General features: G+C 55.9%; 1 protein-coding gene across 1 annotated transcript in view; it reads left to right on the top strand.

The window, feature by feature from the left end:
* Nucleotides 1–276: 276 nt before the first annotated feature.
* TMCO4 (transmembrane and coiled-coil domains 4) overlaps nucleotides 277–27,695 on the top strand; it is a gene marked incomplete at its 3' end in the record, with an annotated part of 45,049 nt that continues 17,630 nt past the window's right edge. The window contains exons 1-7 of the mRNA XM_054175915.1: nucleotides 277–483; nucleotides 2,124–2,298; nucleotides 9,094–9,121; nucleotides 16,211–16,343; nucleotides 23,842–23,939; nucleotides 25,247–25,390; nucleotides 26,588–26,707. Coding sequence (XP_054031890.1) covers nucleotides 305–483; nucleotides 2,124–2,298; nucleotides 9,094–9,121; nucleotides 16,211–16,343; nucleotides 23,842–23,939; nucleotides 25,247–25,390; nucleotides 26,588–26,707 — 877 coding nt within the window. The remainder of the gene's footprint in view (nucleotides 484–2,123; nucleotides 2,299–9,093; nucleotides 9,122–16,210; nucleotides 16,344–23,841; nucleotides 23,940–25,246; nucleotides 25,391–26,587; nucleotides 26,708–27,695) is intronic.

The following is a 27,695-nucleotide window of genomic DNA, read 5'->3' as shown; positions in this document are numbered from 1 at the left end:
GAGGAGGCAGCCACAGCCTCCCTGGGCAGCCTGTTCCAGTGCCTCCCCACCCTCACTGGAAAGAATTTCTCCCTCCTCTCCAGTCTCAATCTCCCTTCCTCAAGCTTCAATCCATCCCCTCTCCTCCCCCTCCTCCTGTGCCCCCAGGGCAGAGTGTCACCGAGGTGTGACAATGACAAAAGGCAAAGGCACTTTTGGCTCCTGGCTTCCTGCTGCGCAGCTCTTTGTGGCTGGGGTTTTGTTTTTTCCTTCCCCCCCCTCCCCCCACCTTCTGCTCTTTCCTCTTTCAACTTGCAGGTGAGAAATGGCAGCAGAGGAGGAGCAGAGAGGCTGGCCTGCAGGAGAGCACGGTGGGGCCGAGGTGGCTGGGGAGCAGGCAGCAGGGGAGCTGCTGGGCCGGCAGCTGGGCCAGCCGGCGAGCTTCGCCTACGCGGCGCTGTGTGGCACCTCCCTGGCACGGCTCTTCCCTGAGCAGGAGCAAAGGTACTGCATGGGCTGAGCAAGGGAGGAGGCTGGGGTCAGACTGAGTGGGAGACCTGGGGAGTGGAAGAGCAGAGAATGAGGGAGTGGGTTGGGTTGGGAGGGACCTTAATGATTCTCTAGTTGCAGCTCTCCTGCCGTGGGCAGGGACACCTCCCACCGGCCCAGCTTGCTCAGGGCCTCATCCAGCCTGGCCTGGAACACCTCCAGGGAGGGGGCAGCCACAGCCTCCCTGGGCAGCCTGTGAGACTGGAGCCCAGTGAGGCTGGAGCAGTTCCAGTGTCTCCCCACCCTCGCTGCCAACAATTTCTTCCTCATCTCCACTCTGAGTCTCTCCTCTCCCAGCTCAAAGCCCTTGTCCCTCATCCTGGCACTCCCAGCCCTTGTCAAAAGTCCCTCCCCAGCTCTCCTGGAGGCCCTTCAGCTACTGGCAGGCTGCTCTGAGGTCTCCTTGGAGCCTTCTCTTCTCCAGCCCTAACTCTCCCAGCCTGTCCCTATAGGGGAGGTGCTCCATCCCCTCTGACCATCCTCATGGCCTCCCCTAGTCCCTCACCAACAGCTTCAGGGTGCTGAGCACTGCTATCCCCCAAGCCCTGATGCTCAGCCTGGAGCAGCCCCCAGGCCACATCCCCACGGTGTTCCAGCTCAAAGCCGTTGTCCCGTTGAACCTCTCCAACCTCCACAACCTCCCTGGGCAACCTCTTCCAGTGTCTCCTCACCCTCACTGGAAAAACTTCTTCCCCCATCTCCACTCTCAATCTCCCCTCCTCAAGCTTCAATCCATTCCCTCTCATCCTGTCAGTGCAAGCCCTTGTGAGTGGGGCTGGGAGACATGGCCTGGGGGGGGACACCACAGCTGACACGCTGGATGCCATCCAGCATGGGTGTCCTGCAGAGCAGCTCTTAGCAGGAGCAGCTGAGGGAGCTGGGGTGGTTTAGTGTGGAGAAGAGGAGGCTGAGGGCAGACCTCATTGCTCTCTACAGCTCCCTGAAAGGAGGTTGCAGTGGGGTGGGGGTTGGGCTCTTCTCCCAGGCACCCAGCACCAGAACAAGAGGCCACAGTCTCAAGCTGTGCCAGGAGAGGTTTAGGCTGGGGGTGAGGAGAAAGCTCTTCCCAGCAAGAGAGATTGGCCATGGGAATGTGCTGCCCAGGGAGGTGGTGGAGTCCCTGTCCCTGGAGGTGTTCAAGAGGGGCTTGGATGTGGCACTTGGAGCCATGGTTTGGTCAGTCAGGAGGTGTTGGGTGCCAGCTTGGACTTGCTGATCTCTGAGCTCTTTTCCAACCTTACTGATTCTATGATTCTGAAAAGCCCCTCCCCAGCTGTCTTGTGGCTGCCTTCAGGTCCTGGGAAGTTGATCTTTGGTTTGGCCTTGGATGTCTTCCTAATGGTATTGCCTTTTGCTCTTACAGGCCTGAATGCTGCAGCACAAATTGCAGCCCTTAACCCTGCAGACAGGGTCCCCTTCATCCAGCCTGCTTGCTTGTGTGTGTGGCCTTCTTGTGCAGCAGCTTCTGTTGGCTTCTTACCATGCTTTGATTGTTTTTTGGTGTGAAGAACAGCAGCAGACCACCATCTGACCCCTCAAGCCTGGCAGGGCTCCCCACTTCCAGAGCTTTGACTGCTGCCCTTGTTGCCTTACAGCTCCTTCAGGACAGGATTCATGGAGGCCTTTGTGAGATGGCTGAAGCTGCCTGATGCTGTCCTGCCTGCCATGACAGCATTTGCTAGTGGCTTAGGAGGTGAGGGCACAGAGACCTTCACCCAGGTGTTGCTGGAGGATCCCATCTTGAAAGCAAACCCATCTGGCATTACCCAAGTAAGTCCCTGCTCCCCCCTTGCCCTTGTTTGCTTTGCACAGGAGATTTCCCATTCCTGTCTGCTTGCAGCTCAAGCTCTGCTTGCAGAGGGAGGGAAGCAGGATCCCTCTTTCTGACAGGCAGAGGATTCTGAGGGGCTGTGTGGGAGGGGAGCAGCCTCTCTGTCCAGAAACAGCTCAGGGCAGCCATGAAGGTGGCTCACAGTTGCTGTCTGATGAATTCATGATTGAGTCAGAGAATGGTAGGGGTTGGAAGGGACCTCTGGAGATCATCCAGACCAACCCCCCTGCCAAGGCAGGGGCACCCAGGGATGCATCCAGATGGCTCTTGAATGCCTCCAGAGAAGGAGGCTCCACAACCTCTCTGGGCAGCCTGCTCCAGGGCTCCAGCACCCTCACACCAAACAAGTTTCTCCTCATGTTGAGGTGGAACTTCCTGAGTTCCAGCTCATAGCCATTGTTCCTTGTCCTGTCACTGGTCACCACTGAGAAGAGCCTGGCACCTTCCCCTTGACACCCACCCCTCAGACCCCTGTAGACATTGATCAGATCCCCTCTGAGCCTTCTCTTCAGACTAACCAGCCCCAGGGCTCTCAGTCTTTCTTCACAGGAGAGATGTTCAAGTCCCTTCATCACCCTCACAGCTCTGTGTTGGACTCTCTCCATTAGACCTCTTGACCTGGGGAGCCCAAAGCTGGAGCCACTCTTTGTGTGTCTTTGATGCTTTCTCTCTACAGAGCAGACACCTGCCAGGCTTTTTCCTCTGACTGTGTAGCTGCAGTGATTCTGATTCCTGTGTGAGCCACTCACCATGACAGAGTTGATTTCCATTTGTTTCAAACCATCTCTGCATTGGTTGGAAGAAGTTCTTCCCCAGGAGGGTGGTGAGAGCCTGGCACAGGCTGCCCAGGGAGGTGGTGGAAGCCTCCTGCCTGGAGGTGTTTGCAGCCAGGCTGGAGGTGGCTGTGAGCAACCTGCTGTGGTGTGAGGTGTCCCTGGCCATGGCAGGGGGCTTGGAGCTGGCTGAGCCTTGAGCTCCCTTCCAACCCTGACAGTTCTATGCTTCTATGCATGCTCCAAACAGGCTCTGCTCCTCCAGAGTCAGCTTTGGCTGGAGGGAAATCAGCTGCTGTGACTCTTTCCTTTCACTGAGAAAGTATCAGTGGGACTGAGACCACCCCCTCCCCAGGGCAGTGGTGGAGTCCCCATCCCTGAAAGGGTTTCTAAGCTGTGGAGATGTGGTGCTGAGGGCCAGGGTTTAGTGGTGACCTGGCAGTGCTGGGTGAAGGGTTGGATTTGATGATCTTAAAGGTCTCTCCCAGCCAAAACAGTTGCATGATTGTACAGTGTGCTGATGTCAAAGCTGAACATAAAAGAGGCAAAGCATTGCAGTGTCATTCACCTTTGCTGCAGTCTCAGCACCTCCTGACCCAGCTTCATGTGATGAAGAGCAGGCAGGCTGCTGCAGCTGGCATGCAGAATGTGGCCACTGTCACCTGGGTGCTGCACACAAGCAGCCAGGGAGAGACACCCTGCCTGCAGACAGGGCTCTGGTGCTGAGTAACAGCACACACCTTGGGCACTGGCCTAGCAGGGCTGGGCAGGTCAAGCTATGACAGCAGGGAACTCCCTTGGTCTCCCTGGCCAACTCCCAGCATCTTGGAGACCTAATTGTGGCCTTCCAGGATCCAAGGAAGCTGGGGAGGGACTTTTGAGGGTGTCAGGGAGGGATAGGACTGGGGGGGATGGAGCAAAACTGGAAGTGGGGAGATTGAGATTGGCTGTGAGGAAGAAGTTGTTCCCCAGGAGGGTGGTGAGAGCCTGGCACAGGCTGCCCAGGGAGGTGGTGGAAGCCTCCTGCCTGGAGGTGTTTGCAGCCAGGCTGGAGGTGGCTGTGAGCAACCTGCTGTGGTGTGAGGTGTCCCTGGCCATGGCAGGGGGTTGGAGCTGGCTGAGCCTTGAGCTCCCTTCCAAGCCTGGCAGCTCTGTGCTTCTGTGTGCTTTCACAGAGGTGACTCTGGCTCAGCTCTGAGCCCCAGAACTGGGACACTTATCACTCTGCTTCAGGTAGAAAACAGAAGCTGCAGATAACAATTCTTTGATCAGCTGAAAGCAAAGATCAGGAGCAGCTATCAGGCTCCTGCCACAGCATCAGCACCTTGCACAGCCACCTCCAGGGGCAAGCTGATTGATGTTTGTCAAGGGGAAAAGAGAGACTTCAGGGCCTCAGTCCAGCAAGGCAGCAGAGGCTTGCAAGGAAACTTCAGCTGAGAGGCTTCTCAGAAGCTCTTCTTCCCTTCTGGCCTGCAAAGGAACAGGCTGTGGGCCAAGGCTTTGGGGCATTCTTCCTCTTTTGCTTCTCTGCAGCCAGCTGCTGTCTTCATTTTCCTGGGGGCTTAGCAAGGACCCTTGGAAGTGCTCAGCCTGTTCAGTGGCAGGGGCCTGCCTGCATCCCTGAGTGCCCTCCAGTTTAGCAGGGCTGAAAGGGATGATGCAGGAGGTCAGGAGGTGAGCTCAGCACTGACTCAGTGGGAATGGGAGGATGGTGGGGTTTGCATTCATTGCAGCCTGGCACAGACAGATGCAGGTTAACCACATCCCTTTGGGGGCTGGAGCCATGACACACAGGGTTTGGGTGCAGTGTGAGGAGGCAGCACAGCAGCAGGAGGTGAAGAAGTGATGAGAGGTGAAAGAGATGTTGGAAGTTCTTCTTGTGAATGATTTGTGGCTCTTTTTTTGCCCCCCTCTGAGCATATGTGGAATACCATTGCCCTCTGTTCTGTCTGCTCACACCCCCTGGGATGGGGAGCACAGGCTCTCTGGGGGTGAGGAAATGGGGTTGGAATCACAGGATCCTAGAATGGCTCAGGTTGGAAAGGGACCTCAGAGATCATCTGCTCCAGCCTCACCTACACCTCCCAACCAGACTCAGCTGCTCAAGGCCTCATCCAGCCTGGCCTTGAACAACTCCAGGCAGGGGACATCCACAGCCTCTCTGGGCAGCCTAATCCAGACTCTCACCACCCTCATCTGAAGGACTTCTTCCTCAGCTCCACTCTAACCCTGCTCTGCCTCAGCTCCAAACCATTCCCCCTTGGCCTGGCTCCAGACACCCTCAGGAAAAGTCTCTCTGCAGCCTTCCTGCAGGATCCCTTCAGCTCCTGGCAGGCAGCTGTAAGGTGCCCCTGGAGCCTTCTCCTCTCCAGGCTGAACACCCCCAGCTCCCTCAGCCTACCCTTGCCAGCCCTTGGATCATCTTTGTGGCCTCCTCTGGCCTCACTCCAGCAGCTCTGTGTCCTTCTGCTCAGGGCAGCCTGGTCTAGGGGAGGATGTCCCTGCTGACTGCAGGGGCATGGACTGGATGCCCTTTGGAGGTCCCTTCCAGCCCCAACCATTCTCTGCTTGTGGGAGTGAAGCAGATTTGAGCTTTTCAAGGGCCTGGGAGATGTCCCTTGGCCATGCTGGGAAGGTGATTCAAGGTCAGTCCTGGGTTCCCCCAGAGGAAGTTCTTCACACTGAGGGCAGTGAAAGACTGGCACAGGTTGCCCAGAGAGGGGCTGGAAGCCTCATGCCTGGAGACATTGAAGGTCAAACCAGATGTGGCCCTGAGCACACTGTGGATCCTCTGTGGCCTCCTCTGGACTGCCTCCAGCAGCTCTGTGTCCTTCTGCTGCTGGGGACAGCAGAGCTGGAGGCAGGCTTGGAGGTGAGGTGTGAGCAGAGCAGAGCCCAGGGGCAGAATCCCCTCTGCTGCCCACCCTGCTGTGGCTGCAGCCAGCACACAGCTGCCTGCCCACCCTCACACTGAAGACCTTCTTCCTCATCCCCACTCTAACCCTGCTCTGCCTCAGCTTCAAACCCTTCCCTTGGCCTGTCTGCAGACCTCCTCAGCAAAAGTCCCTCTGCAGCCTTCCTGCAGGATCCCCTCAGCTGTTGGCAGGCAGCTCTGAGCTCCCCCTGCAGCCTCCCCAGCCCCAGCAGGCAGCGATTCACAGAGCCTCTTCCCCAGGTCCTTTCCCTTGCTCTGTGGAGGCTTGTCAGTCACCTGGGGGGGTAGAATCTTGTGCAGGGAGTTCACAGGGAGGGTCAAAACCAAGCCTGAAGCATAACAACTGCTGCTTGGAGGAAGAAGACAAGCTGCTGGTGAGCTAATCTGATCCCTGCTGATTGCTTGCTGGCTGCCTGCACAGTAGGGACGTGGAGAGAGCTGAGAGTGCTCCTTGGCACAGAGGCCATAAAAAAACAGTAGTTCCTCTTTATCACCTGATTGCCTCTATCCATCCTTCACCTTTTGAAATGCACAGATGGAAAGGGCTCAGGGCCAGGGTTTGAGAAGGGCTTATGTGATGTGTTGGTGTGGGGGGGATGCAATAACCTCCCCCTGAGCCAGGCTGGCAGCCTGGGCTGGCCTGCAGGAGAAGTGTGGCCAGCAGCACAGGGAGGGGATTCTGCCCCTCTGCTCCACTCTGCTGAGACCACAGCTGGAGCTCTGGGGCCAGCTCTGGTGCCCCCAGCACAGAAAGGATGGGGAACTGCTGGAGAGGGTCCAAAGGAGGCCACAAAGGCTGGAGGACCTGTGGGGACAGGCTGAGGAGACTTGGGGCTGTTCAGCTTGGAGAAGAGAAGGCTCCAGGGAGGCCTCAGAGCAGCCTTCCAGCACCTGCAGGGGCTCCAGGAGAGCTGGGGAGGGACTTGTGACAAGGGCTGGGAGTGGCAGGATGAGGGGGAATGGCTTTGAGCTGGGAGAGGGGAGACTGAGCCTGGAGATTACTTAGGAAGAGATTCTTTCCAGTGAGGTGGGGGGAGACAGTGGGACAGGCTGCCCAGGGAGGCTGTGGCTGTCCCCTCCCTGGAGGTGCTCAAGGGGCAGGCTGGATGAGGCCTTGAGCAAGCTGGGCTGGTGGGAGGTGTCCCTGCCCATTACAGGAAGGGGTGGAACTGGATGACCTCTAAGGTCCCTTCCAAGCACAATGAGTCAGTGATGCCATGACACAGGAAACTCTTCTCACTGAGAATGACCCTCAGGGCCCAGGCTCTTCCCTGGACAGCATCACCAGTTTGCCTCTCCCCTAGCAGCAGCTGGCTGAGGCTGCCTTGTTCCCTCTCCCACCCTCCCCATGCAGCAGGGAAGAGATCAGAGCCCTTGTTGTTGGCACCAGCTCTGCTGAGGAGCTCACAGGACCCACAGCCATGAAGCCTGTGGCAGCCTCCTCCATCCTTGGCTGCCCCTCTCATGCTCCCAGAGGGCTGCAGGCTGCCTTGGAAACTTCAGCCCTGCTGTGTTTGTGTGCAGGAGAGGGCAGCAGCCAGGCTGAGCTGCTGCTGGCTGTTGCAGTCACTGAAAGGCCTTGCTGTCCAGTGACCATAAAAGAGGAGAGCACAGCAGTGGCAGCCCCTGGCTGCTTGTTTTACCCTGGCTTTGGCCAGCTCTTGGAGCAGTTTTGTCATGGTGGAGAGCCAGCCCAGAAGCTGAGTCCCTCATTCATAACAGATGGCCATGAATTGTCCTTCTTCTCTCCCTCTGAGCACTGGATCCCAAGAGGGCTTTGTGCCAGCTCAGCCTCACCACCCAGAGCTATGTGCTCCTGCAGGGCCAAAGCAAACAGGAGCCACTGGGCCACAGGGTGGCATCCAACCCTGTTGAGAACAGCAGTAGTCATAGACTGACACACAGGCAGAGTGCTAGGGTGGGAAGGGACCTCTGGGGGTCATCTGGCATGGAAAGGGACCTCTGGGGATCATCTGGCATGGAAAGGGAGCTCTGGAGGTTATCTAATCCAACCCACAGCCTACATTCATGGATTCATGGAATGGTTTGTGTTGGGAGGACCTTAAAGATCATCCACTTCCAACAAGTCCAAGTGCCAGGGGCTGCACTTTGGCCACAGCAACCCCAGGCAGTGCTGCAGGCTGGGGGCAGAGTGGCTGAGAGCAGCCAGGCAGAGAGGGACCTGGGGGTACTGGTTGACAGCTGCCTGAACATGAGCCAACAGTGTGCCCAGGGGGCCAAGAAGGCCAAGGGCATCCTGGCCTGCAGCAGGAAGAGTGTGGCCAGCAGGAGCAGGGAAGTCCTTGTGCCCTGTGCTCAGCACTGCTGAGGCCACACCTGGAGTCCTGTGGCCAGTTCTGGGCTCCTCAGGTTAGGAAAGAGGTTGAGCTGCTGGAAGGTGTCCAGAGAAGGGCAACAAAGCTGGGGAGGGGTCTGGGGCACAGCCCTGGGAGGAGAGGCTGAGGGAGCTGGGGTTGCTTAGCCTGCAGAAGAGGAGGCTCAGGGGAGACCTTCTTGCTCTCTGCAACTCCCTGAAGGGAGCTTGGAGCCAGGTGGGGGTTGGGCTCTTCTCCCAGGCAGGCACCCAGCCCCAGAACAAGAGGACACAGTCTCAAGCTGTGCCAGGGGAGGTTTAGGCTGGAGGTGAGGAGAAAGTTCTTCCCAGCAAGAGGAATTGGCCATTGGGAAGTGCTGCCCAGGGAGCTGGTGGAGTCCCCATCCCTGGAGGTGTTCAAGAGGGGATTGGATGTGGCACTAGGAGCCATGGTTTAGCCATGAGGTCTGTGGTGCCAGCTTGGACTGGATGATCTTTGAGATCTCTTCCAGCCTTGGTGATCCTGTGAGACTGTGAAGGTGCCCCTGCCCTTGGCAGCGGGGGTGGAACTGGCTGATCTTGAAGCTCCCTTCCAACCTTAACCCATTTGATTCTCTAATTGTGATGCCTCCAGGTTGGGAAAGACCTCAAAGGTCACCAAGCCATCATCAGTTTGACCTTCAAACATTCTTTCTGTCTTTTTCCTTTGCAGGACCTTCTCTCCTTCTCCCTTCGAGATGGTAAGTTCCCCACTTCCCCTCCTAAGAGTGATGCCCAGGACTCCCTAGCTGCTGCTTTCAAGTGCTTCCAAAAGCTCCAGCTTCCACCTGATGTCTGGCTTAGCTCTCTTCCTGGCAGAGGCAGCACCACCCCTTCCCTGCCTCCAGTACAGGGAAAGCAGCAATCCACTTGGCAGCATCAGTGATGCCAGTAAGGATTGAGCAACTCTTCACCTCCCTCACCTGCCAGCAGTGTGTGTGTGTGCTGGCAGAGAGGTTTTGACCTCAGCTACCTGCAGAGGGCTGGTTTGGTGGGGTTTTTTTCTCCCTCTCCAGGGTTCCCAAGGAAGGAGGTGACCTCTTCCCTGCAGAAGGTGTTGAGGCCATGGGGAAAACTCTTGAGTGCTGCTCCACATGGCTGGCAGTGGCATTGAGTGGCCTGGTGGGCACCAGGCTGATCACACCAAGCTGTGTGGTGTGGTGGTGGGCTCAGTTCAGGGGAGGCATCCATCCACAAGGGTCTTGACAGGCTGGGAAGTGGAGCAGTGGCAACTGCAGGAGGTTCAACAAGTCACAGGGCAAGGTCCTGCAGCTGCTTCAATCCCAGACACAAATCCAGGCTGGGTGCAGAGTGGGCTAAGAGTAGAATCACAGAACCAAGAAGGTTGGAAAAGACCTCAAAGATCAGCAAGTCCAAGCTGGCACCCAACACCTCCTGACTATTAAACCATGGCTCCAAGGGCCACATCCAAGCCCCTCTTGAACACCTCCAGGGCTGGGGACTCCACCACCTCCCTGGGCAGCACATCCCAATGGCCAATTCCTCTTGCTGGGAAGAACTTTCTCCTCATCTCCAGCCTAAACTTCCCCTGGCACAGCTTGAGACTGTGTCCTCTTGTAGTAGCTCTGAAGAAAGAGCCTTGGGGGTGCAGGGTGCTGAGCAGCTCCCCAGCAGCCAGCAGTGCCCTCCTGCAGCCCAGCAGGCAGCTGTGTGCTGGCTGCAGCCACAGCAGGGTGGGCAGCAGGACAGCAGAGGGGATTCTGCCCCTGGGCTCTGCTCTGCTCACACCTCACCTCCAAGCCTGCCTCCAGCTCTGCTGTCCCCAGCAGCAGAAGGACACAGAGCTGCTGGAGGCAGTCCAGAGGAGGCCACAGAGAGGATCCACAGTGTGCTCAGGGCCACATCTGGTTTGACCTTCAATGTCTCCAGGCATGAGGCTTCCAGCCCCTCTCTGGGCAACCTGTGCCAGTCTTTCACTGCCCTCAGTGTGAAGAACTTCCTCTGGGGGAACCCAGGACTGACCTTGAATCACCTTCCCAGCATGGCCAAGGGACATCTCCCAGGCCCTTGAAAAGCTCAAATCTGCTTCACTCCCACAAGCAGAGAATGGTTGGGGCTGGAAGGGACCTCCAAAGGGCATCCAGTCCATGCCCCTGCAGTCAGCAGGGACATCCTCCCCTAGACCAGGTTGCCCACAGCAGAAGGACACAGAGCTGCTGGAGTGAGGCCAGAGGAGGCCACAAAGATGATCCAAGGGCTGGCAAGGGTAGGCTGAGGGAGCTGGGGGTGTTCAGCCTGGAGAGGAGAAGGCTCCAGGGGGACCTCAGAGCTGCCTGCCAGGACCTGAAGGGATCCTGCAGGAAGGCTGCAGAGAGACTTTTCCTGAGAGGGTCTGGAGCCAGGCCAAGGGGGAATGGTTTGGAGCTGAGGCAGAGCAGGGTTAGAGTGGAGCTGAGGAAGAAGCTCTTCAGGATGAGGGTGGTGAGAGTCTGGATTAGGCTGCCCAGAGAGGCTGTGGATGTCCCCTGCCTGGAGTTGTTCAAGGCCAGGCTGGATGAGGCCTTGAGCAGCTGAGTCTGGCTGAGAGGTGTAGGTGAGGCTGGAGCAGATGATCTCTGAGGTCCCCTTCCAACCTGAGCCACTGTAGGATTCTGTGCTTCCCACCCCCTTTTCTCCTCCCCAGAGAGCCTGTGCTCCCCATCCCAGGGGGTGTGTGCAGACAAGCCAGTCTTCTCAGTTCCAACCATCACACCCATGCAGGGAATAAACTCCTGGCTGCCCTGTGGAAGCTCCTGAGGCACCAATGTGATTTCCCTCCCCCATTCCATCAGCCATGAAACAGTTTCCTGCCTTGCAATCCAGAACCTGGGTGAGGCTGATAAAACTGAGGAACTCAAGCCATGCCTGCTGAGCAGAGTGTTCATTCCTGCAAGCAAGCAGCCTGCTTCCTGGCCCTGCTTGGGCCATGCCCCAGTCTCCCTGCTTTGCCATGTTCTCAGCAGGAGGAGCTCCCTGCCTGCTGCTTAGCCTCTTTGCACTGCCTGACAAAGCACAGCAGGTTTCTGCTTGCTTCATGTCTGGCTGGGGGAAAAAATGGACCAAGCTGCTTCAACTGCTGCTGCTGCTCAGCTGCAATTTCAAAGCAGGCTGTTGCCAAGCCTGACTTAGGGCCAGGCTGGCTTAGGGGGAAAGCTGAGCTCTGTGTGTGTGAGCAGACAGCAAGGACAAAAGCTCCTGGTTCAGATGCCTGCTTGGGCACTCCAAGACAGGGCTCCTGTCAGGGATGGAACACAGGTAAACACTGTCCTTGTTTCTCACCAGAGCACAGATCTACACTGGGGAGTGGAGTGGAGTGGAGTGGAGTGGAGTGGAGTGGAGTGGAATGGAATGGAATGGAATGGAATGGAATGGAATGGAATGGAATGGAATGGAATGGAATGGAGAAGAGGCTGAGGAGGCTGAGGGAGCTGGGGTTGCTTAGCCTGCAGAAGAGGAGGCTCAGGAGAGACCTTCTTGCTCTCTGCAACTCCCTGAAGGGAGGTTGCAGCCAGGTGGGGGTTGGGCTCTTCTCCCAGGCAGGCACCCAGCCCCAGAACAAGAGGACACAGTCTCAAGCTGTGCCAGGGGAGGTTCAGGCTGGATGATTCTATGATTCTATGAATGGAATGGAATAGAATTAGAAGTGGAGTGGAGTGGAATAGAAATGAATTGAATTAGAATAGGAGTGGGGTGGAATGGAATGGAATAGAACAGAATTGAATTGAGTTGAACAGAATAGAATTGGATTGAATTGAGTTGAATTGAATTGGATTGGATTGGATTGGATTGAATTGGATTGGATTGGATTGAATTGAATTGGATTGGATTGAATTGGATTGGATTGGATTGAATTGAATTGGATTGGATTGGATTGAATTGGATTGGATTGAATTGAATTGAATTGGATTGGATTGAATTGGATTGGATTGAATTGAATTGGATTGAATTGGATTGAATTGAATTGAATTGAATTGAATTGAATTGAATTGAATTGAATTGAATTGAATTGAATTGAATTGAATTAACCAGGTTGAAAGAGACCTTTGAGATCATCCAGTCCAACCTCTCACCCAGCACCATCTGATCAACTCAACCATGGCACCAAGTGCCTCAGCCAGGCTCTTTCTAAACCCTTCCAGTGATGGTGACTCCAGCTCCTCCCTGGGCAGCACGTTCCAAGGGCCACCCTCTCTTTCTGGGAAGCCTTCCCAGGCAGTCTGCTATCTTGGTAATAAATAAATGAACCTCATGTGGCCATGTGCCCCACTGGATCTACGTGCAGCAGGTCTCAGAAGCACAGACACACACTCACACAGAATCACAGAACCATTGAGGCTGGAAGGGACCTCATCTGTAGAATACCATTGCCCTCTGTTCTGTCTGCTCACACCCCCTGGGATGGGGAGCACAGGCTCTCTGGGGGTGAGGAAATGGGGTTGGAATCACAGGATCCTAGAATGGCTCAGGTTGGAAAGGGACCTCAGAGATCATCTGCTCCAGCCTCACCTACACCTCTCAGCCAGACTCAGCTGCTCAAGGCCTCATCCAGCCTGGCCTTGAACAACTCCAGGCAGGGGACATCCACAGCCTCTCTGGGCAGCCTAATCCAGACTCTCACCACCCTCATCTGAAGGACTTCTTCCTCAGCTCCACTCTAACCCTGCTCTGCCTCAGCTCCAAACCCTTCCCCCTTGGCCTGGCTCAGACACCCTCAGGAAAGTCTCTCTGCAGCCTTCCTGCAGGATCCCTTCAGCTCCTGGCAGGCAGCTCTAAGGTCCCCCTGGAGCCTTCTCTTCTCCATGCTGAACACCCCCAGCTCCCTTATCCTATCCTTGCCAGCCCTTGGATCATCTTTGTGGCCTTCTCTGGCCTCACTCCAGCAGCTCTGTGTCCCTCTTCTGCTCTGGGCAACCTGGTCTAGGGGAGGATGTCCCTGCTGACTGCAGGGGCATGGACTGGATGCCCTTTGGAGGTCCCTTCCAGCCCCAACCATTCTCTGCTTGTGGGAGTGAAGCAGATTTGAGCTTTTCAAGGGCCTGGGAGATGTCCCTTGGCCATGCTGGGAAGGTGATTCAAGGTCAGTCCTGGGTTCCTCCAGAGGAAGTTCTTCACACTGAGGGCAGTGAAAGACTGGCACAGGTTGCCCAGAGAGGGGCTGGAAGCCTCATGCCTGGAGACATCCAAGGTCAAACCAGATGTGGCCCTGAGCACACTGTGGATCCTCTCTGTGGCCTCCTCTGGACTGCCTCCAGCAGCTCTGTGTCCTTCTGCTGCTGGGGACAGCAGAGCTGGAGGCAGGCTTGGAGGTGAGGTGTGAGCAGAGCAGAGCCCAGGGGCAGAATCCCCTCTGCTGCCCACCCTGCTGTGGCTGCAGCCAGCACACAGCTGCCTGCTGGGCTGCAGGAGGGCACTGCTGGCTGCTGGGGAGCTGCTCAGCACCCTGCACCCCCAAGGCTCTTTCTTGGGGGCTGCTCTCAATAAACCTAACAATGCTAACAATACTCTCAACAAACCTAACAATGCTGATAATACTCCCAAGCAAACCTCATAAATTGCCCTCTGCCATGTTTGCTGTGTGTGCAGCAGGCCTCAATCACAGCCTTTGCAGCTGGGTCTTGCTGGGCTGGTTCCTCCCTCCCCTCTCCCCCCCACCCAGAAATCCAATTGCAGTTTTCATCCCAGAGTGCCCCCAAAACCCTTGACAAAAGCCAACCCTCAGCATGCAGCAGGTGCTGCTGTGAGCTGCACATGATAAAACCCCAAGAGCTGGCACAAGCAATTGAAAACCTATTACCTTTAAAGTGTCTGCCCTCAGAGGACAGCTGCTGGGAGGCCTGGGGGGAAATCATTTCTCCTCTCACCTGTTGTCTGGGTGCAGTGTCCTCCCCTGCACCTCCAGCAGTGAAGTGTGAGTGCAAACAAGCCACTGGCAGTGGTGCTGCTGGCTGAGCTGCTGTGTGTGGCTTTGAAGCTCCACAGTCCCTCTGGTTGCCCCCCCCAAGGTGGATTGGGAAGCACACAGAATCACACAGAACCACCAAGGCTGGAAGAGACCTCAAAGATCAGCAACTCCAACCTGGCACCACAGCCCTCATGACTAAACCATGGCTCCAAGTGCCACATCCAAGCCCCTCTTGAACAGCTCCAGGGATAGGGACTCCACCACCTCCCTGGGCAGCACATTGCAATGGCTAACAACTCTCTCTGGGAAGAACTTTCTCCTAACATCCAGCCTGAACCTCCCCTGGCACAGCTTGAGACTGTGTCCTCTTGTTCTGGGGCTGGGTGCCTGCCTGGCAGAAGAGACCAACCCCCAGCTGGCTCCAACCTCCCTTCAGGCAGTTGGAGAGAGCAAGAAGGTCTCCCCTGAGCCTCCTCTTCTGCAGGCTAAGCAACCCCAGCTCCCTCAGCCTCTCCTCCCAGGGCTGTGCTCCAGACCCCTCCCCAGCTTTCTTGCCCTTCTCTGGACACCTTCCAGCAGCTCAACCTCTTTCCTAACCTGAGGAGCCCAGAACTGGACACAGGACTCCAGGTGTGGCCTAAGCAGTGCTGAGCACAGGGCACAAGGACTTCCCTGCTCCTGCTGGCCACACTCTTCCTGCTGCAGGCCAGGATGCCCTTGGCCTTTTTGGCCCCCTGGGCACACTGCAGGCTCCTGTTCAGAAGGCTGAACAGCTGAAGCTTTGGCATGGAAGTGCATTTCTGACAGATCACAGATCATACTATGGGTTGGAAGGGACCTTCAAGATCATCCAGTTCCAACCTCCCTGCCTTTGGCTGGGGCACCTTGGTCTAGTGGAAAGTGTTCCTGTTAATGCCCAGGGCTTGGAACTGGATAATCTTTAAGGTCCTAGGCTGGATGTTAGGAAGAAAAAGTCTTCCCAGCCAGAGAGATTGGCCATGGGAATGTGCTGCCCAGGGAGGTGGTGGAGTCCCCATCCCTGGAGGTGTTTAGGAAGAGCCTGGCTGAGGCACTTGGTGCCATGGTTTAGCTGATCAGATGGTGCTGGGGGACAGGTTGGACTTGCTGATCTCTGAGCTCTTTCCCAACCTGGTTCATTCTGCATTCTGTATTCCAACCCAACCTCCCCCCAGCCCAGCTTGCTCAGGGCCTCATCCAGCCTGGCCTCAAAGCCCTGTGGGGAGGAGGCATCCATGACCTCGCCGGGCAACGTGTTGCAGTGCCTCACCACCCTCATGGGGAGGCATTTCTTCCTCATGTCTGATTTAAATCCAGCTTCTCCCCCTCTGAAGCCATCACCCCTCATCCTGGCACTCCAGGCCTTTGTGCAAAGCCCTTCTCTAGCTCCTCTGTAGCTGCCTTCCCACCCAGGCTGGCACAGTGCCTTGCAGTGGTGCACAGCAGGGTGTCCTGTCTCCTGTCACCCACACACGCCTTTGCTGTTGCCACTTAGGGCTCCTCTTGCTGCAGCCTGTCCACAACCAGAGGGCCTCTGTCACAGAGGGTGAGAACCCAAGGATTGTCTGCCATGGAGGCAATTTCCTGCTGCAGTGACTCTTCTGCAGGGCAGAAGGGTTTCCAGTCCTAGAACCACAGAAGGGGTTGGAAGGGACCCTCAAGACCATCCAGCTCCAACCTCCCCGCCTTGGGCTGGGACACCTCCCACCAGCCCAGCTTGCTCAAGGCCTCATCCAACCTGGCCTTCAACACTTCCAAGCTTGGAATCTCCTCTTTTCCATTGACCACTCTCTTCTCCAGTGGTGTTCCCTCCCTTTTTAGCCCTGTGCCATGCAGGCTGACTGACTTCCTGCCCTTCCCTCTCTCGAAGGGTCCTACGACGCTCGAGCCAGGGTGTTGATCTGCCACATCACCTGGCTGCTGAGGATCCCCTTGGAGGAGCTGGATGTCCTGGAGCAATCTCTGCTTGAGAGCCTGAAGGAACAAAAAGAGGAAGAATCAGAGTAAGAGCATTTGGGTTGGCAATGGGGTGGAGAAATCCTGCTGGAGCTGGAAAGCTCAGCCAATAACGCCCCAGGGGCCAAGAAGGCCAAGGGCAGCCTGGCCTGCAGCAGGAAGAGTGTGGCCAGCAGGAGCAGGGAAGTCCTTGTGCCCTGTGCTCAGCACTGCTTAGGCCACACCTGGAGTCCTGTGTCCAGTCCTGGGCTCCTCAGTTTAAGAAGGACATTGAGAGACTTGAAGGTGTCCAGAGAAGGGCAACCAAGCTGGGGAGAGGTCTGCAGCACAGCCCTGGGAGGAGAGGCTGAGGGAGCTGGGGTTGCTTAGCCTGGAGAAGAGGAGGCTCAGGGGAGACCTTCTTGCTCTCTCCAACTCCCTGCAGGAAGGTTGGAGCCAGGTGGGGGTTGGTCTCTTCTCCCAGGCAGGCACTCAGCAGCAGAACAAGAGGACACAGCCTCAAGCTGTGCCAGCTCTAAGCTTTCATTCCACTTCTCAGGCAGGGCTCTGTGAGGAGCTTTAGCAATCTGCAAGGCAGTAAACATCTCCAGAGTGGACTTTCAATATTGCTATCTGTCAGCTCAGCAAACAGCTTGCCAGATTAAGCCAAGTGGTAATAAAGGCTTTAATCAGTGTCCCTGACACAGGACACTGCAGATGTGAGGCCCAGCATGTGACAGGTAGCTTTCAGCCACAGACTCCTTGAAGCCAAGCTCAACTTTACAGCACACTGTAAAAAAAGGGAAGTCAAAATTATCTCTAAAGATCACCAAGTGCTAACCAGGAGGTGTTTTGCCCTGCAGGAGCAAGGGTTGGCAGTACCAGACACTGTTTTGGTGTGGCCTGTGAAAGCAAACTCAATGCTGGGCTTTCAGTGCAGCCAAACTGCTTCCCAGGGTGGGGTGCTGGGGGCAAAGGTGCTGCTCCAGGGCTTCATTCTGTGTCAGCTGGACTGTGGCTTCTGTGGCATGATGCAAAAGCATAGGATCACAGAAGGGTTTTGGGTTGGAAGGGACCTTCAAGATCAGCCAGTTCCAACCCCCAGCCATGGGCAGGGACACCTCCCACCAGCCCAGCTTGCTCAGGGCCTCATCCAGCCTCACCTTGAACACCTCCAGGGAGGGAGCAGCCACAACCTCCCTGGGCAACCTGCACCAGTGTCTCCCCAGCCTCACTGGAAAGAATTTCTTCCTAGTCTCTAGTCTAAATCTCCCTTTTTCCAGCTCAAAGCCATTGCCTTTCATCCTATCACTACAAACCCTTGTGAAAAGTCCCTCCCCAGCTTTCTTGTAGGACTGCAAGGCTGCTCTGAGGCCTCCCTGGAGCCTTCTCTTCTCCAGGCTGCACAACTCAGCTGACAGCAGCCTGCTAAGGGCAGGAGCAAGGAGCATCATGCTGCACACTTACAACTGTGGCTTGCAAGGGCTGCAGCCAGCCCAGTGTGGTTTGTGCTTGCCCAGTGTGGTTTGTGCTTGCCCAGTGTGGTTTGTGCTTGCCCAGAGTGGTTTGTGCTTGCCCAGTGTGGTTTGTGCTTGCCCAGAGTGGTTTGTGCTTGCCCAGTGTGCTTTGTGCTTGCCCAGAGTGGTTTGTGCTTGCCCAGAGTGGTTTGTGCTTGCCCAGTGTGCTTTGTGCTTGCCCAGAGTGGTTTGTGCTTGCCCAGAGTGGTTTGTGCTTGCCCAGTGTGCTTTGTGCTTGCCCAGAGTGGTTTGTGCTTGCCCAGAGTGGTTTGTGCTTCCCCAGTGTGCTTTGTGCTTGCCCAGTGTGGTTTGTGCTTGCCCAGAGTGGTTTGTGCTTGCCCAGTGTGGTTTGTGCTTGCCCAGTGTGGTTGGTGCTTGCCCAGAGTGGTTTGTGCTTGCCCAGTGTGGTTTGTGCTTGCCCAGTGTGGTTTGTGCTTGCCCAGAGTGGTTTGTGCTTGCCCAGAGTGGTTTGTGCTTGCCCAGTGTGGTTTGTGCTTGCCCAGTGTGGTTTGTGCTTGCCCAGAGTGGTTTGTGCTTGCCCAGAGTGGTTTGTGCTTGCCCAGTGTGGTTTGTGCTTGCCCAGTGTGGTTTGTGCTTGCCCAGAGTGGTTTGTGCTTGCCCAGTGTGGTTTGTGCTTGCCCAGAGTGGTTTGTGCTTGCCCAGTGTGGTTTGTGCTTGCCCAGAGTGGTTTGTGCTTGCCCAGAGTGGTTTGTGCTTGCCCAGAGTGGTGGAAGCCACAGATTCCAGTCCTGATCTTTGCCCAGGCTGCAGCCAGGGAAGGAAATGAGATAAAAGGCAAAGCCAAGCTGCAAAGTGAGAGCAGTCTGAGCACTTTCATCACTGCAGTGCTAAACCAAGGCTGAGATCTGATCTGTGGGGGAATCACACAATCCTTAAGGTTGGAAAAGGCCTCAAAGATCATCCAGCCCATCCTTTATACCCAGCATCTCCATGACCACTAAACCATGCCCTGAGCTACCACATGCCCTCATTTGATGAACCCCTCCAGGGATGGCCCTTTCAGACCAACAAAGCCAGGAGTCAGCAGGGGAAGGAAGCAGAATCTAAACCTGTCACTGCTTTGATGGCACAGAATTTGGGGGCAGGCAAGCCACTAACAGCTGCTCAGCAGGCTGCCAGCTTTCACCATCCACTGCAAGAGCTTTTGGAGCAGTGAGAAGCAAAGAGGTGGTTTTGGCAGCTTGTGCAGAGCTGATCTTCGCTGCTGTTTGTTAACAGGAGGTTTTACTCCTGCCTTTGCTGCTGGGGATGTTGGCCTGTGGCCCAGACCCTGCGAGGTTAACTGTTCAATCATCTACAGAGCCATGCTCCAAGCACTTCAATCCCTTTTACCAGCACCAAGCACTTCAATCCCTTTTACTAGCACCAAGCACTTCAATCCCTTTGACCAGCACCAAGCACTTCAATCCCTTTGACCAGCACCAAGCACTTCAATCCCTTTTACTAGCACCAAACATGTTTTGACTTGGAGGTGGGAACCTCCAAGTGGTTAGGCCCCCACCTTGAGTCCTGTGTCCAGGTCTGGGCTCCTCAGGTTAGGAAAGAGGTTGAGCTGCTGGAAGGTGTCCAGAGAAGGGCAACAAAGCTGGGGAGGGGTCTGGGGCACAGCCCTGGGAGGAGAGGCTGAGGGAGCTGGGGTTGCTTAGGCTGCAGAAGAGGAGGCTCAGGGGAGACCTTCTTGCTCTCTGCAACTCCCTGCAGGGACGTTGTAGCCAGCTGGGGGTTGGTCTCTTCTCCCAGGCACTCAGCCCCAGAACAAGAGGACAAAGTCTCAAGCTGTGCCAGGGGAGGTGTAGGCTGGATGTTAAGAAGAAGTTCTTCATAGAAGGAGAGATTGACCATTGGGAATGTGCTGCAGGGAGGTGGTGGAGTCCCCATCCCTGGAGGTGTTTAGGAAGAGCCTGGCTGAGGCACTTGGAGCCATGGTTGAGATGGTGCTGGGTGATAGGTTGGACCTGATGATCTCTGAGGTCTTTTCCAGCCTGGTTCATTCTATTCTCTTCTATTTTAACCTCTCCTTTCTACACACTTCTGTCAGGAGCTGGAAATCATGATGCCAGCTGCTGCCTAACCTGCTCTCCTGCCACTTTTCTTCCTTGGAAAATGACCTGAAATGGCATCTGGGGAAAAAAGAAACCCAACCTCTCCAAACATAATTTGTAGTTCAGGCAAGAAGCTGCACATCCAAGATCAGTGAGGGCAGAGGAGAGGCAGTTAATTACCACAGGGGATAAAAAAGCAGCCTGGTAATCAAGTGATCATTGTAAGGCAGAAGCTATTAGGCAAGCAACTGTCAGAAGCAGTTGCTGGCAGCTAGGGAAGGGGAAGCAGTGGAAGGTGAAAACTCCTGACAGCAGCTTTCCTTCAGGCAAGATGTAGCTGCAAACCCTCTCTTCAACCCCCAGAGCTCAAGCTGCTCATTACTGCACTAAAGCCAGGTGAGCTGGATTTCCCCTCCCTCCCTGCCATTACTTTCAGCTCAAGACATCAGCACATGGACTGAAAAAGCTGAGCAGCCACTCTGTAGAACATCAAGTGCTGGATAGGGCCCACATGGGTATGGAGAGGCAGGCTGCAGCCCTTGGTGAAACAGCTCCAGGAAGGGTTTTTCCCAGGGCCAGGTGACTGCAGGCACAAACTAGGGCAGATCCTAGATCCCCTATCCCATATCCCCTATCCCAGATCCCCTATCTGAGATCCTCTATCCCATATCCCCTATCCCATATCCTATATCCCCTATCCCCTATCCTCTATCCCAGATCCCCTATCCCATATCCTCTATCCCATATCCTCTATCCCATATCCCCTATCCCATATCCCCTATCCCATATCCCCTATCCCAGATCCCCTATCCCAGATCCCCTATCCCATGTCCTAGATCCCATATCCCCTATCCCATATCCCCTACCCCATATCCCCTATCCCAGATCCCCTATCCCATGTCCTATATCCCAGATCCCATATCCCATCAGATTGGATGTTAGCAAGAAGTTCTTCTCCCATCATCTTTGAGACCTAATTGTGGCCTTCCAGTATCTGCAGGGGGCTCCAAGCAAGCTGGGGAGGGACTTTTGAGGGTGTCAGGGAGGGATAGGACCGGGGGGGGTTGAACAGAACTAGAAGTAGGGAGACTGAGATTGGCTGTGAGGAAGAAGTTGTTCCCCAGGAGGGTGGTGAGAGCCTGGCACAGGTTGCCCAGGGAGGTGATGGAAGCCTCCTGCCTGGAGGTGTTTGCAGCCAGGCTGGAGGTGGCTGTGAGCAATCTGCTGCAGTGTGAGGTGTCCCTGGCCATGGCAGGGGGGTTGGAGCTGGCTGAGCCTTGAGCTCCCTTCAAACCCTGACACTTCTCTGATTCTATGTGTTTAAGAGGCAGTGGACACAGACTAGACCAAAGGAGGTTCTACCTAATCATGAGGAAAGCTTCAAAACCAGGCTGGATGAGGCCTTGAGCAAGCGGCTGTAGTGTGAGGTGTCCCTGCCCATGGCAGGGGGCTGGATCTGGATGATCTTGAAGGTCCCTTCCAACCCAAACCACTCTGGGATTCTGCCATTCTTTGGTGTGAGGCTGCTGGAGCCCTGGAGCAGGCTGCCCAGAGAGCTTGTGGAGTCTCCTTCTCTGGAGAGATTCCAAGCCCACTCTGACATTGTGATCTGTGAGAGCTGGGGCTGTTCAGCCTGCAGAAGGGAAGGCTCCAGGGACAGGTTGGAGTGGCCTCCCTGTGCCTGAAGGGGGTTACAAGAAAGCTGGGGAGGGACTTTTGGCAAGGGCTTGGAGTGACAGGATGAGAGGGAATGGATTGGAGCTGGAAGAGGGGAGATTGAGACTGGAGATTTGGAAGACATTCTTGGCAGTGAGGGTGGGGAGAGACTGGCACAGGTTGCCCAGGGAGGCTGTGGATGTGTCCAGACCAGGCTGGATGAGGCCTTGAGCAGCCTGGGCTGGTGGGAGGTGTCCCTGCCCATGGCAGGGGGGTTGGAACTGGATGACCTTGAAGGTCCCTTCCAACCCAACCCATTCTGTGATCCTCTGAATCCTGGGCAAGCTGCTCTGGGTGACTCTGCTTTGGGGTTGGACTGGGTGATCTGCAGAGCTCTCTCCCAACCCCACCAGCCTGACTCTGGGGCACTGCTTTGGCTGTGGGGCTGTAGGAACAGCACTTGGCTGGAGAGAAACTGCTGAGGAGACAGGCAGGGCAGGCTGCCCTGTCATTATTCCCTGCAGGCAGCTGTGTTTGCAGCTGCAGAAGGTGCCACAGGAAGGGAGGTTTGGAGGATCTCTGGCTGGGGGAGCTCTGCCACTGCCTTCAGGGATTTCACCTCCTGCTCTGCCTTCTCCTCCTGCTGCCTTGCACAAAGCTCCTCATTGTTTGGGCCTCCCCTCCAAGTGGCTTTATCAACATGACAGCATGCTGAGGGTGTTCCAGGAAGGATTAGGCAATTATATGGGGAATGAAAATCCAGCATTAGGCCAGGATTAAGAGGGGAAATATCCAGCTTTGGAAGCCTGATAAAATCCTCACGTTTCAGGGCCTGGATTAACTACTGCAGGAGCAGGCTGGAAGGAAACCTCCTCCCTAAACAACTGACTCCCTCCAGTGACCAAGCTGGGGGCAGGAGTTGAGCTGTCAGAGGGCAGCAGAGCTCTGCAGAGGGACCTTGCCAGGCTGGGCAGATGGGCAGAGGCCAAGGGCAGGAGATTGAACACATCCAAGTGCCAGGGGCTGCACTTTGGCCACAACAACCCCAGGCAGTGCTACAGGCTGGGGACAGAGTGGCTGAGAGCAGCCAGGCAGAAAGGGACCTGGGGGTGCTGGTGGACAGCAGCTGAACAGGAGCCAGCAGTGTGCCCAGGGGGCCAAGAAGGCCAAGGGCATCCTGGCCTGCAGCAGGAAGAGTGTGGCCAGCAGGAGCAGGGAAGTCCTTGTGCCCTGTGCTCAGCACTGCTGAGGCCACACCTGGAGTCCTGTGTCCAGTTCTGGGCTCCTCAGGTTAGGAAAGAGGTTGAGCTGCTGGAAGGTGTCCAGAGAAGGGCAAGAAAGCTGGGGAGGGGTCTGGGGCACAGCCCTGGGAGGAGAGGCTGAGGGAGCTGGGGTTGCTTAGCCTGCAGAAGAGGAGGCTCAGGGGAGACCTTCTTGCTCTCTGCAACTCCCTGAAGGGAGGTTGGAGCCAGGTGGGGGTTGGGCTCCTCTTCTCTTCTCTTCTCTTCTCTTCTCTTCTCTTCTCTTCTCTTCTCTTCTCTTCTCTTCTCTTCTCTTCTCTTCTCTTCTCTTCTCTTCTCTTCTCTTCTCTTCTCTTCTCTTCTCTTCTCTTCTCTTCTCTTCTCTTCTCTTCTCTTCTCTTCTCTTCTCTTCTCTTCTCTTCTCTTCTCTCTCCTCCATTCTCTCTTCAAGTGGGAAGTAAGAGAGGCAGCAATTCTAGGGCCTAACTCTTCTAGGTTTCTTTACCTGCTTTCTGAGAAGCTTCTTCAAAGGTAGCTTAGCAGCACCCAGCCAAATGAACTCCTGGCTGTGTTTTACTGCTGATGAAGTGATGATATTGTGATGTGCAATTAGAAGGCAGCTCAGTGGAATCACTGCTGGTGGAAAGCAGTTTCACTGCCTCTCTGCCAGCACAAGTGATCCCTCTGCTGCCTTTTGCTTCAAGCACTTCCCTGGCTCCTCTTGGCCTCCCTGTGCTTTGGCTGGGGTTGGCTTTGTGTCCAGGCACTGAGTGGTCACTGAAATGCTTCTGACTCTCTGTTTCTTTCTTTTTGCAAGCTTCAGCCCTATTAGGAAGGGGGCTCCAAGTAAGTGACATCTGTTGGCTGTTGTCAGCAATGAGATCAGTTGAAAGCCTGGGGGGTGGGGGGGGAGGTTTATGTCCATGCTCATAAATCTGTGGCTGTTGGCCCAGGCCACACCTGCATGCTCCTTTGGTTTGGTTGTGCTTCCCAGCAGAGGGATTACAGTGCAGCATTGTCATCTGGCAGGCTTTTCCATCAGCTTTTGCTCTTCTCATCCTCTCCCCCCCCTCCCCCTCCTCCCCACAGAACTGCAGAAGTCTCCAGAAGAAAGAAGGAGAGGAGAAGAAAGCTGAAGAGATACCTGCTGATTGGCTTGGCAAGCCTTGGGGGTGGAACAGTGCTGGGTGAGGCTGCCCTCAGCCCTTGGAGGCCTTCCTGAGGAGGCCACAAAGATCACCTTATTGCCATCCACAAGTACCTGCAGGGAGGGTGTAGCTGGGGAGGGGGTTGGCCTCTTCTCCCAGGCAGCCAGCACCAGAACAAGAGGACACAGTCTCAAGCTGTGCCAGGGGAGGTTCAGGCTGGAGGTGAGGAGAAAGTTCTTCCCAGAAAGAGGAATTGGCCATTGGGATGTGCTGCCCAGGGAGGTGGTGGAGTCCCCATCCCTGGGGGTGTTCAAGAGGGGCTTGGATGTGGCCCTTGGAGCCATGGTTTAGCTGTCAGGAGGTGCTGGGTGCCAGGTTGGACTTGCTGAGCTCTGAGCTCTTTTCCAACCTTATTGATTCTATGATTCTATGACCATCCAAGGGCTGGAGCAGCTCTACTGTGAGCACAGGCTGAGGGAGCTGGGGCTGTGCAGCCTGCAGAGGAGAAGGCTCCAGGGGGACCTCAGAGCTGCCTGCCAGGAGCTGAAGGGATCCTGCAGGAAGGCTGCAGAGAGACTTTTCCTGAGGGTGTCTGAGACAGGCCAAGAGGGAATGGTTTGAAGCTGAGGGAGAGCAGGGTTAGAGTGGGGATGAGGAAGAGCTAGAGCAGCTGGGCTGGAGCAGCTCTGCTGTGAGGACAGGCTGAGGGAGCTGAGGGTGTTCAGCCTGGAGAAGATTCTGGGGGGACCTCAGAGCTGCTTTCCAATAGCTGAAGGGATCCTGCAGGAAGGCTGCAGAGAGACTTTTCCTGAGGGTGTCTGAGACAGGCCAAGGGGGAATGGTTTGAAGCTGAGGGAGAGCAGGAGCTGAGGAAGAAGTTCTTCAGTATGAGGGTGGTGAGACACTGGCACAGGTTGCCCAGGGAGGCTGTGGCTGCCTCCTCCCTGGGGGTGTTCAAGGCCAGGCTGGATGAGGCCTTGAGCAGCTGAGTCTGGTTGAGAGGTGTCCCTGCCCATGGCAGGGGGGGTGAAGCAGATGATCTCTGAGGTCCCTTCCAACCTGAGCCATTCTAGGAGTCTATGTTTGGGCTTCTTTTTGGTTCTGAAGTATCTCCTCCTGGAGATGGCCTGGAGCAGTTGAGCCTAGCCTAGAGGTGTCCCTGCCCCATGCCCTAACCCTAACCATGGCAGGGAGGTTGGAGCAGACGATCTCTGAGGTCCCTTCCAACCTGAGCCATTCTGGGAGTGATTCAGTGATTCTCTCAGCAGCATTCCCACTGCTCACCCAGCAGAGGGAAATGCCTGCCTGCTTTTTTGTGAGGCTGCTGTCCCTGCTTGCATCCCCAGGCTTGACAGGGGGGCTGGCTGCCCCTCTGGTTGCTGCAGGAGCTGCCACCCTCATCGGGAGCGCCGGGGCAGCTGCCCTGGCTTCCACTGCCGGCGTTGCTCTCATGGCCTCACTTTTTGGAGCAGCTGGAGCTGGCCTGACTGGTAAGAGAGTGACCACACATTTCTCAGCTAGCTAGGGTGCAGGGTCAGGCCTGAATGCAGAGCTAAAGGCTTAGCTGAGCTCTGCAAGGCCAGCTGAAGTGACTTTCCCTTTCAGTGCTGACTAAGAGGCTGTGAAGCCCCTGCAGACCAAGCAGGAAAGCAGTGTTTGCTTTGTGGCTGATGAAGGGAACTAAAGCTTGCTGCTCTGCTTCAAAGGATGCTGCTGCAGCAGCTGCTGGCTGAGCTGCAGCAACAAAATAGCCTTCTGCTGGGGTTCCCTCCAGCCACACAGGCTCAGAGGAATCATCTTGGCTCCCTACCAAGCTCTGAGTAACACATGGACTGGCTGAGGGCTTGGGAAGGGAGAAGAACCTGAGTTGAATTGCCCAGGGATTTCTTAACAAGCCAACCATGTCCTGAGCTGCATCAAAAGCCCAGGCTGGATGAGGCTCTGGCCAGCCTGATCTAGTGTGGGATGTCCCTGCCCATGGCAGGGGGGTTGGAACTGGATGGTCCTTGTGGTCCCTTCCAACCCTGACTGATTCTGTGATACTATGATAAGGAGCATGGCCAGAGGGTGAGGGAGGTGATTCTGCCCCTCTGCTCTGCTCTTGTGAGGTCCTCACCAGCAGCACTGCACCCAGGTCTGGGCTCTCCAACACAGGAAGGACAATGGAACTGCTGGAGAGGGACCAGAGGAGGCTCACAAAGACAAGCTGGAGACCCTGTCCTGCAAGGGCAGGCTTGAGGGAGTTGGGGCTGGTCAGCCTGGAGAAGAAAAAGCATAAAGCAGCCCTTAAAGCAGCCCTCCAGTACCTGAAGGGGGCTACAGGAGAGCTGGGGAGGGACTTCTTCTAAGGGCCTGTGGTGACAGGAGGAGGGACAGTGGTTTGAAACTGGGGGAGGAGGGGTTGAGACTGGAGATTGGCAAGAAATTCTTCACAATGAGGGTGGTGAGACCCTGGAAGAGGTTGGTCAGAGAAGCTGTGAGAGATGTCTCCTCCCTGGGAGTGTTGTAGACCAGGCTGGAGGAGGTTTTGAGCACCCTGGCCTGGTGGGAAGTGGCCCTGCCCTGGGCAGGAGGGTTGGAAGTGGATGATCTTGGAGCTTCTTTCCAAGTCAAGCCACTCTGTGATGATTCTGTGATGATGGTGATGCTTCTGTCCCTGAGCCCTGTTTCTGCCCTGCTGTGTGTAGGATACAAGATGAAGAAGCGTGTGGGAGCCATAGAAGAGTTTGAATTCCTCCCACTGACTGAAGGGAAGCAGCTTCACATCACCATAGCAATCACTGGCTGGCTCTGTGCTGGCAAATATGGTAAGGGCAAGACAAGGGAGCTGGCAGGAGCCCAAAGGTCTGCCTCTGGGTCCCACCCCAGGGAGTGTTTGTGCTTCAGTGTCCTCCCCACGCTTGGAGAGCAGCCAGGCAGAAAGGGACCTGGGGGTACTGGGTGAGAGAAGCTGAACATCAGCCAGCAGTGTGCCCAGGGGGCCAAGAAGGCCAAGGGCATCCTGGCCTGCAGCAGGAAGAGTGTGGCCAGCAGGAGCAGGGAAGTCCTTGTGCCCTGTGCTCAGCACTGCTGAGGCCACACCTGGAGTCCTGTGTCCAGTTCTGGGCTTCTCAGTTCAAGAAGGACATTGAGAGACTTGAAGGTGTCCAGAGAAGGGCAACAAAGCTGGGGAGGGGTCTGGAGCACAGCCCTGGGAGGAGAGGCTGAGGGAGCTGGGGTTGCTTAGCCTGCAGAAGAGGAGGCTCAGGGGAGACCTTCTTGCTCTCTCCAACTGCCTGAAGGGAGCTTGGAGCCAGCTGGGGGTTGGTCTCTTCTGCCAGGCAGGCACCCAGCCCCAGAACAAGAGGCCACAGTCTCAAGCTGTGCCAGGGGAGGTTCAGGCTGGAGGTGTGGAAGAAGTTCTTCCCAGCAGGAGAGATTGCCCATGGGAATGTGCTGCCCAGGGAGGTGGTGGAGTCCCCATCCCTGGAGGTGTTTAGGCAGAGCCTGGCTGAGGCCCTTGGTGCCATGGCTGAGTCGATCAGATGGTGCTGGGTGAGAGGTTGGACTTGGAGCCATGGTTTAGCTGTCAGGAGGTGTTGGGTGCCAGCTTGGCCTTGCTGAGCTCTGAGCCCTTTTCCAGCCTTATTGATTCTATGATGCTGACAGGAGCCTAAAGGTCTGCCTCTGGGGCCCACTCCAGGTAGTGTTTGTGCTTTAGTGCCTTCCCCACACTCTGCCTGGAAGCTGAAGCAGCTTGGCTCTCAAGACAAGCCTTGGTCACCCCATCTGCCATCCCAGCCCAAACAGAGGGCA

This window comes from Dryobates pubescens, chromosome 33 (assembly GCF_014839835.1).
Source record: "Dryobates pubescens isolate bDryPub1 chromosome 33, bDryPub1.pri, whole genome shotgun sequence".
In the NCBI taxonomy this organism is placed as follows: Eukaryota; Metazoa; Chordata; class Aves; order Piciformes; family Picidae; genus Dryobates; species Dryobates pubescens.
The sequence above is the reverse complement of the archived record's forward strand: the minus strand, read 5'-3'. Positions and strand labels throughout refer to the sequence as shown.